The sequence below is a fragment of the Rosa chinensis genome, chromosome 4, assembly GCF_002994745.2.
Source record: "Rosa chinensis cultivar Old Blush chromosome 4, RchiOBHm-V2, whole genome shotgun sequence".
In the NCBI taxonomy this organism is placed as follows: Eukaryota; Viridiplantae; Streptophyta; class Magnoliopsida; order Rosales; family Rosaceae; genus Rosa; species Rosa chinensis.
Window position 1 is genome coordinate 4,821,591 of NC_037091.1, and position 17,778 is coordinate 4,839,368.

A 17,778-nucleotide genomic window follows, 5' to 3' on the forward strand; every position below is an offset into this window, starting at 1 on the left:
GACGAAGGTCGTAATCCCATAAGCAGAAGGACTGGGAAAGAACATGAACTTCAAGAAGATCCTATGGAAACCAAAGAAAAGGTTCTTAAAAGGTTTCTGCTAAGTCCTAAAGGACTAGCCTCAACTGATCAATCCCAGGGTAAAGGATTGGCTAGCCCGTCTCAAACGGCAGACTGTAAAGGCTCATCAAGACCGTTAACGGCTGCTGCTTTGCCAAAAAGCAGACCAACTCCAACTGGAGTCATAAATGTTTTTAATTATGAATTAAGAACTTTTGACACTCCTGTGTTCAGAACTGGCAGGAGACTAACTTATCACCAGAAAGCAATCCTGGAAAATCTCTTATTTGCTTTTCAAGAAAGAAGCAGTGGTCTAATGTTCCCAACACTCTTTGCACTAGCTGAAGAACTATATGAGAACTCCAGACCACAATTTGAAGAAAGTCATATACAGCAGAGTGCTGTAAGAAAAGAAAAAATTCTCTTCCTTAAAAGTCCAGAAAGTGCTAGAGTTCCTGTCATGGCACTTAATGAATTAGACTGGCATGAATTCCATAGTCTGATAGGAAGACATAATCCAGAAAACCTAGTTCCTCCAACTCTCTTTATTGTTTCAGGTCCTTATGTTGGAAGATACCTGGTTAATGTTCAGAGTGAACATCCTTAAGAACACAAGCTCTGGCTTGTTGAAAATGGTTTTGTCCATAATCTGTGGACTAAAACAAATGATGATCTAAAAGGTTTGCCGCCTATCATTGTCAATACAGTCAAAAATGTAAGAAAAAATGACTGTATGCTTCGACTGAAGTTCAGATCCACTCCTCCAGAATGGATCCAGAAGGCAAACGGTGAAGTTGAATATATTCCTCCTTATCATTATGTAAGAATTATTCAAAGGAAATATCTTCTACCAGCCTGTGTAGGGTACAATGGCCAACCAAACTCAAGCATCCCGTGGATGAAGGCCATGACTCTAGAATATATCAAAAAGATCATCTCTGAGGATACCTACAATACCTTCCTGGCAGCAGGAGAGAAAATTATCATCACTGCTTACGATCATCTTGACGTAGTCAGCAGTGACTTATTCCTATCTCTTACCAGAAAGGAGATAGATTCGACACTGGCATGCTTACGATGGGTGGAGAAGCTTGAAACTGACAACCACTACAAGATGTATGTTGATACAGATGTCGAAGACAATGCAACAACAGTAAGGATGACCCAGGCAGATAACGACTCGTTTGTCCTTGGTCACAATTCAGAAACTGACGAAAACATGTGAAGCAGCAGGTGTAGAAAACACCTAAAGTTCTTTTGTATTTTTCCCAAAAGTGACTTTTGCTTTTCAAAAAGCATGTGAAAAACATTTCACCTAAAGGAATCTGCTTTTTCCCCGGCCGACCTCCACCAGCAGGAGCACTAAGGAAAGCAGGAAATCACAGAGTCGTTCTGTACATTTTGTTGTTTTGAATTGTAATTTGAGTTCCACTCCCTATATAAGGAGCTTTAGCTTCTCTTAGAAGGCATTCGAAGTAGGAAACATCAGTCTGATATTCGAAAATTGAGCAGAATCAGATTCTCTCAAAAATAAGAAAGCCATAGTAGTAGCAGTAGCAGGTTTTCTATAAGTCTCTTAATGCAAGTGTGCATCTGATTCCAAGTAAGTATTTGTAATCAAGTTATGAGTAGCTAAGCAGCTTCTACCTGTTTGCCCAAGAGTGAGGCTCTGGGTTCTGTATCTGTATTTATGTTTGAATAAATAAATTCAGTTTGTGCCCAGTACCCTGTCACAAAAATATTTTGTTGTTTCTACATTTATGTTTTGGTAACAGTAGCAGTTAGTAAGCAGTAGCAGTCTTTCTGTTTTGCTATAAAAGACTGACCCTTATCATACTAAGACAGCAGTGATTCCGCCCTGGTAGTAGCCGCTTAGATAGGAAGTCGTTAGGTGAAGTTGTGGCATGTTGAAGGCTAGTCCTTAGGCTGATACTGTGTTTAGTCTGGAAAAGTAAAATATAAGCTGATACTGTGTAAAGAACAAAAAGAGGTAAAAGGAGAATAGTGTGTGTCCTTAATTGTATAAGGGAAAAGGTTGTGGACTTTGTTGTCAAAAAACTTGTTGTCTGGTAGTGCTTTGTAGTTAATCCAAAAAAAAACCCTCAATAATTTGACAAGACTAGCTTGGGTAAAGCTATAGTACGTTAACATCTCTCATACATGTCTATTTTATGTAATATTTACCACTTTGAGGACTCATGTGATTATTAGAAAAAAGTCCTCATTAAGGTAAATAAGGTTCTCGTTAGAGTAAAGTAAGTTCTCATTTGAGTAATTAAGTCCTAAAAGTGGTAATTGTAATAGGTTCTCATTTGAGTAATTAATTCCTAAAACTGGTAATTGTAGTATGTTCTCATTTGAGTAAATAAGTCATAAAAATGGTAATTATATGTATGTTATATGATAACATATTGTAGAATCTCCCAAGTAGATGGGAGTAGCTTATATAGTCACTAAATTTTTTTACTGCATGTGGTAAAGTGAAATAGGAAATATGAAGTTGAGACTAAAGTAAGAGAACAACTAAAGAGAGAGAGAAGAGAGAGAAAACACAAACAGAGAGAGAGAGAGTCCTCTCTCCCTGCCAAACACTGTCGGCTACACAGCCACGGTGTCTCAGTCCGAGAGAGGATGTGGTTTTTGTTGGTGTGAGCGCCCCCTTTTACTTGTCTTCATCATTTCTGTTCTTTCGTCCTGGTTTGGGTGGCTGAGTAGGAAGGTATGGAAGGGTTGGTTCGGGAGTTGCAGATCCAGCAGATGGGAGCGAGGGGGGGTTCAGATCCGGGTGCGGTTATGGATTTGTCACCTGGTGGAGAGGGGGGGAATGAAGGTTTTGTACTAGATCCATCTTCTTCTGTTTCGGATCGGGTCAGTCTGAGCTACTCGACGTAGTATCAGAGCTCTTTGGTGATCTGAGGTCAGATCGGGGCTCTTATTGGGTTATGTCGAGTTGTCTCAGGGGGGTCCCCTCGAGTTTGGTGAGGTGGAGCAACGGATCTGAAGGTGGCGGTCTCGATGAAGTCTATGGTATGGGCTGATGTGGTAGCCTCGATCTGTTGCTCGTTGCAAGGTGGCGGAGGTTCTAACAGAATGGCGACTGTTCAGATGGAAGCAGGTGGTGAAGCAGTCCTAGGCCACGAACTGTGCCTGGGCTAGGGTGGGCTTCAGATATGGGGGAGCTTATCTGGGCCTATTTTTGGCCGTGGGCCGGGTCGTGGTGGTCATGTCTGGGCTGTTGCATGTCCTGCTGTTTGTTTTTTTTTTTTTTTTTTGTTTAACTGTTTATCGTTTTGCTTTCTTGTCTGGTTTGTTGACCCTTTGTGGTCTAGTTGGTGCCTCATTACCAAACACCATTGACCGAGTGATGACGTTGTTCACCCGCATTTATCACGAGTATTCACTTCTCAGGAGGCAGAGTTGACTCGAGTATTTGTTATTCCTTCTTGAGTTAGAGCCACTACCCAGTTGGTACGCCGATATTTCCTTACCGACGTTGTTGGCACTTCATCGGATTTTGAGTCTCCTTGGTCGGTATGACCATTTTTTATGCCTCATGGTGTACCGGAGATATGGTAGCTCTATTTGGAAGTGGTGTTCACGTCTTTTGGTCTGACCTTGTTATAAGTGGTCCATTAGTAGCCTTGTTTGTTTTTTATTCATACTGCTTGTAACTTTTTCCGTATGAATACAATTATTTGATTAAAAAAAAAAAAAAGAAGTTGAGACTAAAGTTATAGACCTATAATCTAAAGTAGTAAAATGTTGATTGACTTTAAGTTCATGTACTATTTATAGAGTTTTCTTTCTAGAAAAGTTATTAAGTTTTTTTAGAAACGCAAAATATTAAGACAAATGTTATTAACACTCCAATAGTCACTATTGCAACATTTATTTAGTTATAAAATAATGTAGTCCATATTATATTAACGTGTGTTCTCTCCTTATTCCGTCTTTGTCTCCAATATTTTTGTTAGATTATTGCATATAGATCACTGAAAATGATTTTGTTCTGGATTAATATGGAGAGATGAAAAATTATTATATAGTTATTGAGCACCACATGTATTCTAGTTTGTATAATCTATTGATCCACATGGAATATATTTGTTGTTGATTGGTCTCATTAATTTATTTTATCTCTTTCATTGAGCTCCACTAAGATATTATAATTTTATTGATCTGAACCACTGCATAACAATACCACACAATAATGTGAGACGCAATTATAATTGCAAAAGAGAAGACGAAGATGAGTTTTAAAGTTAAATATCATGAATGCTCAATCCTTCCTTCGATTCCTTCTCCTAAAAAGGAGAAAAACAAGATTGATGTGAAATGTCAGCCAAATATGTCTTTACTATTTGGAGCTACACAAAATTTGAGTGTTGCGGTTTATGCATGCAGATGAGGAGTAAAGCAAATTAAGGAGTACTAGATTGAAAAAGCAATGGACGGAAAACGTAGCTAGGACCGCTGAAAAAGGTTACGAAGCTAGTGCCAGAAATTTGTTATAACTAATGATGGGTGATATTATGTCTACTATTTCTTTTGCAACAGTCAATTTGAGGGACTTAGTTTCCAGCCTGATATTGTTAATAAATAGAGAAACATATGATTTTAGTTTTTTTTGCGACAATTGATTTGAGATGTCTAGTGTCTACCCACTCTTATATCATTACTTTTGAATATATATTTCTTATATTTTCATCAGTAGATTCAAAATGTTAATTATTTATCAGTGTTTACAGAGTTCTTTCAAACACTCACAGAAAAACGTACGTGCAACAAGAGTGAGAGAAGACACACAATGGCTAACAAATCAAACTTGTCTTGTTCACTTCATTGCTCAAAATGAAAAATCTTAATTTATCTCGTACATTTTGAAGTTTCAGATCTAGATCTAACTATCATCTTGAAGCCGAAGAAGACATGCAAAGGTTTTCAGTGACCAATTATTATCTGTTCCCTTTGGGTGTGTACCTCACAAATGCATGAAAACTACCAGAAACCACAGTTCGCATATGCGACATATATGCAGAGCATGAAATCCATGAATGAGATACCTGGGCCTTTTTCTACCATTCGAGATCAGTATTCACATGCACACTTGAACAGGGGAGACAGAAAAATTGTCCCATTTTCTATTGCTTTAGGAAAAAAAAAAAATTACCCTGGTAAAGTAATCACCCAGTATAATTATTTGGAGGTTAATATTCATTATCTTTGTATACTTCTAAGTGTAGTTATGATTTTCTTATTTTTGTCTTCTACCAACTAATGTAGAAGAAAACAGTGTCGTTCTTCAAACTCCAATAGAAAGTAAGGATCTGGACATGGATCCAATCCAAAAAAGAAAAAGAAAAAGGGCAAGGATTCAGACCAAAGGAGGAAAAGACAGTGTGTTCCCAGTCCACGCAAAACACATTGTGCAAAAGTAGTGCCAAACCCTATGCATACGCACCGCGTATAGTTGCTTGTCTATCTTTTAAGTTGCAGTGTCTTTTTTCCCAGCAAGGACTAACACATGCACGCCTGTAAAGAAAGAGTAAAGGCTGAACACGTGAATCTAAAAGACCCGGTCATATGGTCCATATGGAGATAATGAAATGGTTGCACGTACAAGCATCTGCAGCCTTTGCTTGGAGTCTAGCGGTTAATGAATATACGTACTGGACCAGTTTGCAGTACCATATGTCTTGCTATAGTGGTTGAGGACAAATACTTTAAATCGGAGCCAAACATCAATCAGGATTCTGACATTAAATTCACGTGTGTTGTTATCTGGTTCTCAAACTTCAATCCACACCCGTCACGTGGCATGATCTTGTAGAAATAGAGCCCACTGAGGGACTACCATACAACCTAGATAGGGCTATAAATAGGGCAAGCATCTTGCAAGAGCAGCACCACCAACAAGCAAAAACAAACCATTAGTCATAAGTCTGCATTCCTTGTTCTCTCCATCCCTTGCCTTTAAGCCACCACCATCATGCTAGGCCTAGCACACAATGTGGCTACCAAGGTAGCCTCAGTAGTCCACACTACTCAGAAAACCATTGCTGGGGAGCTTAGCCTGTTTTCCATGCCTGACAAGAAGATCTTGGAGGAGATTTACACGACTCATGTCCACGCTGATGAATCATTCGATGACGATTCTCTCTTTGTCATTGTTGAGAACATCCTCAAGCGTGCAACCCAAAATGTTGATAAAATAGTGCAGGTATATATTTTCTGATTATAATGCGTGCAAGAATGCCAATGATTTTTTAGTTGCTAGAAAATGCCGTTTTTGTTCTTGTTTTGGTTTTTTGGTAGTGACGTAGTACTACATTCTTGTGGTTGTTGCAGGGTACTCAAGTACATGTGGACAACATAGAGGAGAAAAACCCCAAAGCCAGTTTCAGCGTACCATTGTGCACGCTAAAAAGAATCTCCTGCGAGGTCATTACTTGTGAAAATCCATAATTTTCACAGTAGATATTGTAAATTATTTGTTATAGTTTCACAGTGACATATTTGAATTTTTCAGATGCAATGCAAGCCTCCTGGTGACGAAATCGCCCACAACACAACAGTGGCAATACTCAACAAGCTCTCAGAGTACTCATGGGAAGCAAAGGCATCACTGACCCTAGCAGCTTTTGCTATGGAATATGGTGAATTCTGGCTCCTGGCGCAGCTTCGCGAATCAGACAACCTTGCCAAATCAATTGCAATCCTCAAACGAGTCCCTGTTCTCCTCAAGCCGTCAGAGCTGCACAAGCGCAGGCAATCAATTCTTGAGCTTAACAATCTGATCAAGGCCATACTGCAAGTGATCGAATGCATCGACCAGTTCAATAAGTATTCCACTTATGACCCAAAAGATGTCCCCGATTTGTCTATAGCATTGGATCATATTCCGGTTGATGTCTATTGGGTTATCATCACTGTTGTTGCTTGTGCCACTAAGATCACTATACTCACTAGTGATGAGTAAGTTCTTCTCCATCGTTTTACGGAATTATTTCACATCCATTTACAATAAAAAATATTAACCCTATGTAAATATGTTGCATTGTGTTGTGGGACATTGAATAATGAAAACTATCATGTACCAGTTTATAATATCTACCCCATTTAATTTATAGCACGTAAATTTATTATAATATTTACCAATGTTTACAGGGACAAGGAGTTTGATCTAGCCCCGTATTCTCAAAAAATCCACTATGTCCTAAACAAGCTAACGAGTCAGCAAAGAGGTTGCAGGAAACAAATTGGTAGATTACTAGTTTACAGATTATTAATTAATTGAAATTTAATAATATACAATATGTTGCATTTGGAAATGAAATGTTGTAATTATTGTTGCATAATGCAGAGGAGGCAGAGACTTACAGAAGGATCACGAAATTGTTCCGAACCCCTACTGAAATTATGGAGGTTTTCAAGGGATTGATATTTACAAAGGATAATGTCCAGCCACTCATCGATGGTTCAACTAAGCAAACGGTTTGCTCATATCTATAGTGACATTACTGATTTACTGCTATCGTTCAGTGAAGTATATCAGCTACGTACTATAGTGGAATGTAATTGTTAGATATTTGGTTCAACAGGTTAAGATCGACATCCTAAGGAGAAATAATTTGTTATTGTTCATTTCCACCCTAGACGTCTCTGACGACGACATTTCGATTCTGAAACCGATCCATGAGTTTACAAAGAGAGACAATCAGTATAAGATTGTCTGGATTCCAATTGTGGAGCAATGGACTGATGACCTGAGAAAAAAGTTTGATATCTTGAAGAACAAGATGCCATGGTTTACGGTGCAGTACTCGGGACCTATTGCAGGCATCAAGTTCATCAAGGAGGAGTGGAATTTCAAGGGTAAGCCTACAGTGGTGGTGATGAACCCACAAGGAAAGGTCGAACACCCTAACGCTCTCCACATAATTCGGGTATGGGGAGTCAAGGCCTTCCCTTTCACAAAGACAACAGAAGAAGAACTGTCACATTCTCATGCAGGAAAATGGGTTGGCTCCGTTGTTGAAGGAACTCACCCATCTGTGCACACTTGGGTACGTAATTCTTCTCAACCGATCAAAGTGCATATTTAAACTCACTGTTCCCTCTTGCCACGATTACTTATCAGTTTTTGCATTATGGGATTAATATATTAACGTTGACAAATAAGTTCACAAAATGGTAGAATTACTTTACAGTTGTCTATGATAGGCTTACCATTGCACATACGGAACTAGCTGGCCTAGTACATGAAACGTAATGTATGGTAACATTTTATTGAACTCGCATGTATAACATTATTAAAAGATCTTATTTATTAAAAGAATAGTGCTAGCTGATTTATCACCAAATTAATTATCTTATGAAATGATATGTTCAATTAAAATGGGGTTAGCTTTGAATAATAAACAATCACAGATCATTTGAGGAGAAAGATTTAGTGTATATATATAATTAAGGTACGGTGCACTTAATCAAATCTGTTATGCTTTCATTTTTTTAATGAAAATAATTTGTTATGCTTTTCAATAACTGAATTTTTGCAATTCAACTATCATGGTACTCAAACAGATCAAAGAGGATAAGTACATCTTCTTCTATGGCGGTAAAGACAACGAATGGATTCAACAATTCACAAAGAAAGCGACTGCCCTTGCAAATGATCCAATCTTCAAGGAAGCAAAGATTCACCTAGAGTTGGTTTGCGTCGGAAAAGGCAGCAGAGGAGAAGATGACCATGGCGTTCTAGGCCGCTTCTGGACTAGTGTAGAGAGCCTGTTCTTCACCAAAGGCCACAAGCAGGTGGAGTCAGTGAATCAAGAAATCCAGAAGCTTCTCTCTTACAAAAACGAAAGTGGATGGGCGGTGCTTAGCAAAGGGTCGACTGTATTGGTCACAGGTCATGGTGTCTCGGTGTTGAAGGTGGTTGAGGACTTTGAGAAATGGAAGGACCATGTCAAGGAGAAAGGGTTTGAGTTTTGTTTTAAGGCCTATCATGAGAAGATTAGTCAGGCTAGTCGACCTTGCTGCCGTCTGGACATTCCGGGGTCTAACGGAAAGGTTCCGGAGTCGATGAGGTGCCCTGATTGCCACCGTAATATGGAGACTTTTATCAGTTACAAGTGCTGCCACATTGATGGTCCTACTGCACATCATTAAGTGCGGGCTTAATTAATTGGTGTTTTCAGTCCTTCAGTACTAGTAATGATGGACTATGTGTGTTATCTTTTTCTTTTGCTAGAATAAACAATGGGGCATGTGATGCATTGTGATGCTTGGGCATTACCCAGACTTATGATTTGAATTTTCGTGCTATAGAAATATGGCTACTATGTTGGATGTTAATGTACGTTGTGAATTGAATAAATCCAATGTTTTGGTGACTTTGTGGATTGTGAAATTATTTCAGAATTTTACTATCTATCTCCATCTATTATAAAGGGAGATCTGGTGTCTAGTGTCACATACTCCGCCATATTATGTGATGCTTGTAATGCTTTAAAGAATGAGAAAATAAAAAAATAAAAATTATAAATTCATCCTAGCTCAGGTGGTCAATTGATTATATGGTCAGTCGTACTCAACTATTGTTGGATTTAGAGTTAATGGTGGAAAAATAATAAAGTAGTTGGAATACTCATTATTTTTCATCATTAGATTTAAATCCAAGAGCAGCCTGTGCACAACTGAATACCAATTAATTGACTACCAGAGCATGACTCTAACTCTTATGGTAAAACAAAAAACAAAAAAATAATGCGAAAAAATTGAGAAGTGAGTGATGAAAAAAATCTTCACAACACACAAATATGAGGTTACACATAGTATGTTGAAACTAATCCACGAAAGCATTAATTATGAACTTGTGTAGAAATGTTTTACGATTATTAGGCCATCTCCAGTAATTGGGTCTAAAGGGTCCACGAAAGCATTAATTATGAACTTGTGTAGAAATGTTTTACGATTATTAGGCCATCTCCAGTAATTGGGTCTAAAGGGTCATTTCCTAAATTTTAGCCCCTTTTTGATCTCCAACAACAACCAAGAAAAGGGCGAAAGGGCCATAAAAGGGCCAAAGAGCTTAGAAAAGAGCCCAGGCCAAATTTAAAGGGACCAAATGAATAGCTAGAATTACATGCAACCACTAGTTAGTTATTTTTTTTTATCAAAACATAAAATTTTTCAAAATTTCATTTTTCCTAAAATCTAGCTTAGATATATTTTATCTTGTCAAAATATTTTCACACCTTCTATTTTCCTTTATAATTCACCTCAACATAGATATTTTATCTTGTCAAAATTTTGCATGTGAAAAAAATAAAATATGTACATCTCAAAATATAATCTAGCTTAGAATAATTACAACTAATAAGATCATAAATTAAAAAAAATTAATCAAACAATAATATACTATTAGAAAGAGCTAAAATTTGGCCATGCGTTGCTGGAGACCATTTATTAAACAATTATATTTTAAGGGCTAAAATTTAGACCCGGACCTAATATAGCCCTCCATTACTGGAGATGGCATTAAGCCGACTCATAATGAAGTAGTTGATAGCTGGCCGTTACCAATGCCAAAGTTATGGTCACCTTAGCCATTATGGTTGAGGACCTAAGAACATTCTAATCCAAGCAGAGAGTTTGTTTTTTTATTTTTTATTATTATTATTATTATCATTATTATTAGGGATAATGATAAAAAATGTTATTTTGAAGTGTCTTATTATAATTCAAATAACGCAAATGTCTCCATGATAATTAAAGTTACCTTTTAATAACCTGCCACTAAAAGTAAGAGTAATTACAAAAGATGCCACTGACACCTCTCCCTCCCTCCCGTCATCCAATCTCGTCTGAATCCTTCTCGACCCTTACCAATCTCTCTCTCTCTCTCTCTCTAAATTCCCAGTCTGATAATGTGATTGCAATCGCCGCGATCTAAGTCACTGTTTCTAAATTCGTCGGGGTTTGATCGGACTAGGAGTTTATGACATCGCGGTGGCGACGGAGGAGGAGGCTAGGTTAAGGTTTGAATTTTCGGGAGCTATCTGCTCGAAATCGGTGACAATGGCACCTAGGCTCGGCTCCGGCGACGCATCCGGCTTCAAGTTCCTTCTCTTTCTGGTCGAGAATTACCACCTCATCGCCGTGCTTGTCCACTTGTTCGTTAATCTCGCCGTGAGATTCACGCTTTGGCTTTCAGATCGATGCATGATAGATTTCTGATTCATGTTTTTCACAATTTGGTAAATTTTTTCGCGATTATAAGTAGTGGTGAGAGAAATGAATGGCGGTGGAGAAGGGCTCGCGGCTTCGGCGACGTCTGGAGCGGCGATGGTGCCACTCGACTGGATGTTTTCTCAAGTTTCTGGAGAACAGACCGCCGGCGAGGAAGTTCAGGAAGGTACTCTTCTCGATTCTTTCCTTTCGTTTTCGGTTGAATTAGGGATTTTACTGTTGCTTGTCATTCTCATTCTCATTCCGATTTTCACTTATTGGATGATTAGCTTTAAATTGATATTATGTGAGATATTCATGTCTTGAATCAGAATTGTCATATTCCAATGAAATTAAGATGAATTAAAGTGGGGTTGAGCTAGTTTGATTATAGACGGAAGCACTTAAGCTTTAGTCTGCAGGGTTTATCATATATATAGTTTAGTTAATGGTTGTTTGCTTTGTGGCTAATCTTCGATGAAACATTTGGAGTTATCTACTTGGTGTGTTTTTCGAGCACTGTATTGGTGCGCTTGAAGTATATCGGGTTTGATTCTAAGAATTGTTGTAGACAAATTTCTGTAAATTGGGTGGTGGTCATCAGAGTTATAAGGGCGGCACAGTTCCGAAAATACTCAAGACCTTTTTCTCTTCTTAGTTTTTCTTTATCATTTCGTTATGTTTTCTCCATGGTTATGAATCATGATAAGAAGGATAGAGTTTTCATGCAATATTGATTTTTCAAGGTTCAGTTTGCTCAAGTGTATGATGAATCTATCCTTCATTCTTTTATTAGAACAATTGATCGTCATAAACGATTGATTATAGCTATCGATGCTACATTTGGGATGGAGTATCTGCATGGAAAAAATATAGTACATCTTGATTTGGAGTGTGAAAATCTGTTGGTAAATATGAGAGATCCACAGCGCCTGTATGCAAGGTTGGCTTGTTTAATTACCTTATTTTCACTTGTAGTGTCTTTTCACCCGTAGTTTTTCTAACCATGCATGTGTTGGGACTCGCATCATATGTGCATTCTTTAGATTGGTGATTTGGGATTGTAAATAAAAGTCAAACAACAGACATTAGTGTCTGGAGCTGCTCATGGAACTTTGCCTTGGATGGCACCTGAGCTTTCAATGGGAAAAGTCATATGGTGACAGTGAAGGTAATACTGATGCCACCTTTATACATATGTTGAATTTTTGGGCTCTTATGATTATTGACTCTTCAAATTGGTGACTAGCTTCCGAATTGTCATGTGTTGTTATTTTGATCTTGTAGATTGATGTTTACTCATTTAGGATTGTTATGTGGGAATTGCTTACTGGCGATGAACCCTATACATATATGCATTGTGCTTCTATAATTGGTAAGAACCAATGTTTTGGAGGCTTATGTTCTGTTTGTGTATTGTGAATGATCCCCTCCATTTTACATCTGGTAGGTTATTTCTATAGGTTACTGTTATCAATTTTTTAATATATGCGCTCCAATCTTAGAGGAGCTTTACGTTGTGTGCAGATACAAATTTGATTTAAATTTCATTTCTTGCTTGGAGTTGTCGTCACTATTGTCTACTTCATATTTGTGTGTGTCAAATTATCTTTATGAAGTGTCAAATATGTGGTTCTTACCGGCAATGCTTCAGGATACCCAATAGGATCTATGATGACACGACAGCAAGGTGAGTTTAGCTATTTACTGATTTTACTCTACGGAACTTAATTATATCGCTGTTTTGTCTTTAGTAGTGTTGAACTGACTTTGGCTTCCTTTACAGGTTTTTCTTATTTTGGTTGGGGACTATGGTACTCTGATATTGAAGCCCAGCTTTCCTTTTGGTTGGAGAACACATGTTGGATTATGCCCTAGCATCAGAATTACAAGTTGGGAAGTTTCAAAGTTTAGCTATGGATTTCGTGTTATAAAGAAGATCATAGTGGCTGATGAAAATCAAGGAGAATTGTCTGATGAAGATGATGATCTGTGTCTAGTTGAATGTGTTAGAGAATTTTATTTGATGAAGAGTTCTTCAAAATTCTTGATACGGCCAAAAAAAAAAAAACAATTCTTTAGTTGTAGATTTTTATCGCACCTTGTGTGGAAGCTGCAAGTACATAGAGCAAGGGTTTTCAAAGTTATGAAAGAGGGCTGGTGAGAGGAAAAGTTGAAGCAATCTTCTTAAAGCACAATGTGAGTATGGCATGGATATAGTAATCTTATTTTATTTCCATCCAAAGTCGTTGAACTTTCTTTTAGCAGCTCAATACATAATTCTAAAAGGGTATTTGCTGCAGGTAATTGATGAGTATGATGAACAATCCGAGGTTGCAGACTGGATTAGAATTAAGGTAACTTCCTCTGGTAATAACTCTCCTTAATCCTATATCCCGGAGAGCAATGATGTTGTGTAAGACTTCTGTTGAGGACACTTGATCATAACTTGCACACCAAGCTTATAGCTTCATTTCTTTATGATCTACATGTATGGTTCTTCCGCATCGGTTCATATACTGATCAACTCTATATCTTGTCTTTCTATTCCATACTGCTTGCTCTAAATTTTAGATGAAATGAAATGATGCAGATGGTCCCCCTCTTCCATTTCTATAAAGATGGTGTTCTCTTGGAAGCATTCCCAACTAGAGACGAGGAGAAGATCACTGCGGCAATTCGTAAATACACATCTCCTGCAACATCTGAATTGATTTGAGCTAATATGGTTTTGCCTATAGACTTGAATATGTAAATTTAAGGTGATCCCTAAACATATATATGATGATGATTGATGAGTTCTTTTGGACCAATTTGTATGATATAGTTCTTTGTGCAATCTGTATGATATAATTGATGTGTGTATGATATAATTGATGAGTGTTGGTTGTAATACTGCAAACAATATGTTCTCACATATAAGCAAAGAAAGACTTCCTATTTCATGATTTGAACTGCGAGTAGTTCATTAAATCTATGGTCTGAGCAATTAACATTAAATTAAAATCCACAAGAGAATGAGACTGCTGATAGAGTACATTTACTAGAATGACAAAGTAATCTTTGCAATATCAAAATTTGGTAAGAAAAGAAAAGAAGGGCATACCTTTAGTTTATGAGATATGGTCAGTGGCATGCAATGTGACTTGGCCAATGACTTAGTTAGTGACATGTGATTAACAGTGACTTGACTACTGACAGTTACTTGGTTAGTGACACAGTCAATGATATGTAAAGTGACTCGGTCGGTTACTTAGTTAGTGACTTGTGATTAACAGTGACTTGGCTACTGACAGTTACTTGGTGGTTACATGGTCAGTTACTTAGTTAGTGACATGTGATTAACAATGACTTGGCTATTAACTTGTGACTTGGCTATTGACATGGTCAGTGACATGTAAAGTGACTCGGTCAGTTACTTGGTTAGTGACATGTGATTAACAGTGACTTAGCTATTAACTTGTGACTTGGCTACTGACAGTTACTTGGTTAGTAACATGGTCAGTTACTTAGTTAGTGACATGTGATTAACAGTGACTTGGCTATTAACTTGTGACTTGGTTAGTGACATGGTCAGTTACTTGGTTAGTGACATGTGATTAACAGTGACTTGGCTATTAACTTGTGACTTGGCTACTGACAGTTACTTGGTTAGTGACATGGTCAATTACTTGGTTAGTGACATGTGATTAACAATGAGTTGGCTATTAACTTGTGACTTGGCTACTGACAGTTACTTGGTTAGTGACATGGTCAGTTACTTAGTTAGTGACATGTGATTAACTGTGACTTGGCTACTAACAGTTACTTGGTTAGTGACATGGTCAGTTACTTAGTTAGTGACATGTGATTAACAGTGACTTGGCTATTAACTTGTGACTTGGCTACTGACAGTTATTTGGTTAGTGACATGGTCAGTTACTTATATTGTGCTATCTTATATTGTGCTATCTTCACAAATTGTTTTCTAAACCTTTGCATAATCAATGAGAAGAGAAGCTTTACCCTTCATGTTACATCGCTAAAACATAAAGGGATTCTTTATATTAATCATTAAATCTTTTCAAGAATGTGGTTACTCTTGACCTTCCTTAAATCAAATAAAAGCTATAATAGTACCCCTTTAAGAACTATTTCTCTACATATTAGCCGCTGTTGCAAGAGTACGTACCTGTTTATGCTCTTTGAGAGTATAGGTTTACGATCCAATGTCTTTATTTTTATCTCAACAGTAGGTTCAGACCCATCCATCAGCTCACTCATTGGAATATGTTTAGCACCATTACTCTTCTCAGCTCATAGTGATCCCTACAAAGATGCAAGAGTAGAAATCAAGATCATTGTACTTCTTTTTCTCCTCATGTATGATTTTCCATAATCTAAACCACTATGGTAAACATAATTTCACTTAAAAACAAACTCTTACTCACTGTTCTACACTAACAGAACTAAACTTAATTCCAAGTCTGCAAACATATAAGACAAACAAAAAACTGAACACTATGACATTGTATATCAAATCTAAAGCTACAAATATGCTCCACGAAATTGCAACCAACCATTAAGTTACAATGTATATTAGCGCTATATAGATAGTTCCAATTGACGCACTCACAACCCATTTCAATCCATTACCACTAGTCAACATAAACATCAAACTCTTTTTCTCATTAAACAATTCATTCCTTTCTCGGCTATGATTATAAAGTTTGAGCTGAAAATTGATGAAAGTATAAATATACAGGAATACAAATTTGGTGACCTGGGAACCATTTCTAAGTTTCTTCAATGGTATTATGCCTCTTACTGTCCATCTCGCTCACCAATGCAAAAATACCTGCAAAAACCACCAATCACAAACCCGAATAAAAAACCCTCAATCATGTCCAAGGTCTTGTTTACGTACGCATCAAATAGGCTACAGCCGATATTTGCAGCGGCTTCTCCACCGCAGATACCGAATTCGAGGTGGCGGGATGTGATTGGTCTGTCATCACGGTGATGGAGGCAGAAGTCGATGGTGGAGCTTTTCTTTTCTAAGTGGCGCAAGGCATGGTGGTGTGAAGTGGAGCCGACGATGACGAAGCCTATCGAAAGTGCGCCGATTCGAAACGATGTTGCAGCAAGCGAGAGTGGATAAGCGAGGGTTTTGAAATTCGAATCACCGGCAAGAGATGAGTATGTTGCTTACGTGATGAGATCGGAGGGAGAGGAAGTAGAGGAGCTGAGCTGAACGATCTGGAGGGATCCGATTACCGGCGAGTCGTCACCGCTTCAAGAACTCGTACACCGATTCCAAAGACGCGTTGTTCTTCTCCATTCACACTATCTCGAGGTCTGTGTCTCTGTGTGGAGGAGAAGAAGAAGATACTGAAGGTAGAGAGAGAGTTGGCTTTAAGGGCAGAATGGGAATCAAAAACATTAAATACTGACCTTTTTTAACATCACCTTATTATTCATAGGGACTAAATTAATATTACTAACAATTCATTATGGACCTTTTTATCAAGTGGGAAACTATGTGACATTTTTATCATTTCATATTCTAATATGAAATTTTCCATCATTTCCCTTTATTATTATTTTATTATATATATATATATATTTTTTTTTTTTTTGACACATCCCTTGAGTCGACTTTTTCTCTCTACTAGGGTTTTTTCTCTACTAGGGAAACTGATCAAGTTTCGAATTGTGATGGCGGCGGAGGAGGCTATCGTGCACCTAGTTGGGGGCAAGCATGCAATCAAAGATCCTTTTTTCTATGTATGTGGTCGGTTGCTTTCTCAGAAATTGTCCTGGTTCTATCGTTTTCAGCGGCGATTTCCAGTATCTGAGGGTCGAAAGAGCAGATTTTGATCTGTGAGGAAGAATGGGGGATCTTTGTTTTTCAATTCAAGGAGCAGGAGACCACGTCCTCAACTGCGAGCCTTGGTTCTTTAACAATTTCATGCTTCTCTTGGCAAATTATGACAGAATCCGTGATCTGGCAGAGGTATCGCTGACTTCCATAGAGGTTTGGGTGGCGGTGAAGGGTTTGTGCATGGCCATGCGCAATGGCAGCGCCCTAACCCTACTTGGGAACACGTTGGGGATCTTTGTGAGGTATATATGATCAGGCGGCATTGCAGAGGAATGATACTAAGCAAAGGATCTGTGTTGTGCATGACGCCACTATATATGGGCTCGTCGTATGTACTCGTTTTCGGCGAAAGTGGCGGTGGAATTGGAGCTGAGACACGAGAAGTATCATGGTATTTTCTGGAGCTATGGTTTCTTCCATCATGAGCTGGGTAATTGCGACGGCGGTAATGGCATTGGGTTCGGCTTTGGAGGCCGCATTGCTGGTGGCTGAGACGGTTGAAGACTGGCCGCCTGGCAGTTCTGATGTGCTCAAAATCCGAAGCCTCAGGCGGAAGGGACTGTGGTGGTAGGGTTAGTACCTGTGCACGGATAAGCATCGGGGCTGGAGGACGTAGCTGCTCTT

General features: G+C 38.2%; 1 protein-coding gene, 1 long non-coding RNA gene and 1 pseudogene across 2 annotated transcripts; 2 read left to right on the forward strand and 1 right to left on the reverse strand.

Moving 5' to 3' along the window:
• The first annotated feature begins 5,974 nt into the window (after positions 1-5,974).
• Positions 5,975-9,475, forward strand: LOC112200700 (protein SIEVE ELEMENT OCCLUSION B). The gene is made up of 7 exons (XM_024341712.2): positions 5,975-6,279; positions 6,408-6,500; positions 6,589-7,034; positions 7,227-7,321; positions 7,423-7,553; positions 7,661-8,125; positions 8,643-9,475. The coding sequence occupies exons 1-7, from the start codon at positions 6,049-6,051 to the stop codon at positions 9,228-9,230; spliced, it is 2,049 nt and encodes a 682-aa protein (XP_024197480.1). The 5' UTR covers positions 5,975-6,048; the 3' UTR covers positions 9,231-9,475.
• A 1,886-nt stretch (positions 9,476-11,361) lies between these two features.
• On the forward strand, positions 11,362-14,217 carry LOC112198663 (annotated as a pseudogene).
• An 869-nt stretch (positions 14,218-15,086) lies between these two features.
• On the reverse strand, positions 15,087-16,799 carry LOC112200745. Its single transcript, XR_002936442.2, has 3 exons — positions 16,198-16,799; positions 16,054-16,128; positions 15,087-15,599 (listed from the first exon to the last, which is right to left on the reverse strand). It is a non-coding gene; the product is annotated as an uncharacterized LOC112200745 (long non-coding RNA).
• Positions 16,800-17,778: the final 979 nt, after the last annotated feature.

Bases quoted from the DNA above. Each gene is read 5' to 3' on its own strand.
- LOC112200700 (XM_024341712.2), top strand. From the start codon at position 6,049: ATGCTAGGCCTAGCACACAATGTGGCTACCAAGGTAGCCTCAGTAGTC. The intron at 6,280-6,407 runs GTATATATTTTC...TGGTTGTTGCAG, and splicing joins ATGTTGATAAAATAGTGCAG to GGTACTCAAGTACATGTGGA. The intron at 8,126-8,642 runs GTACGTAATTCT...GTACTCAAACAG, and splicing joins ACCCATCTGTGCACACTTGG to ATCAAAGAGGATAAGTACAT.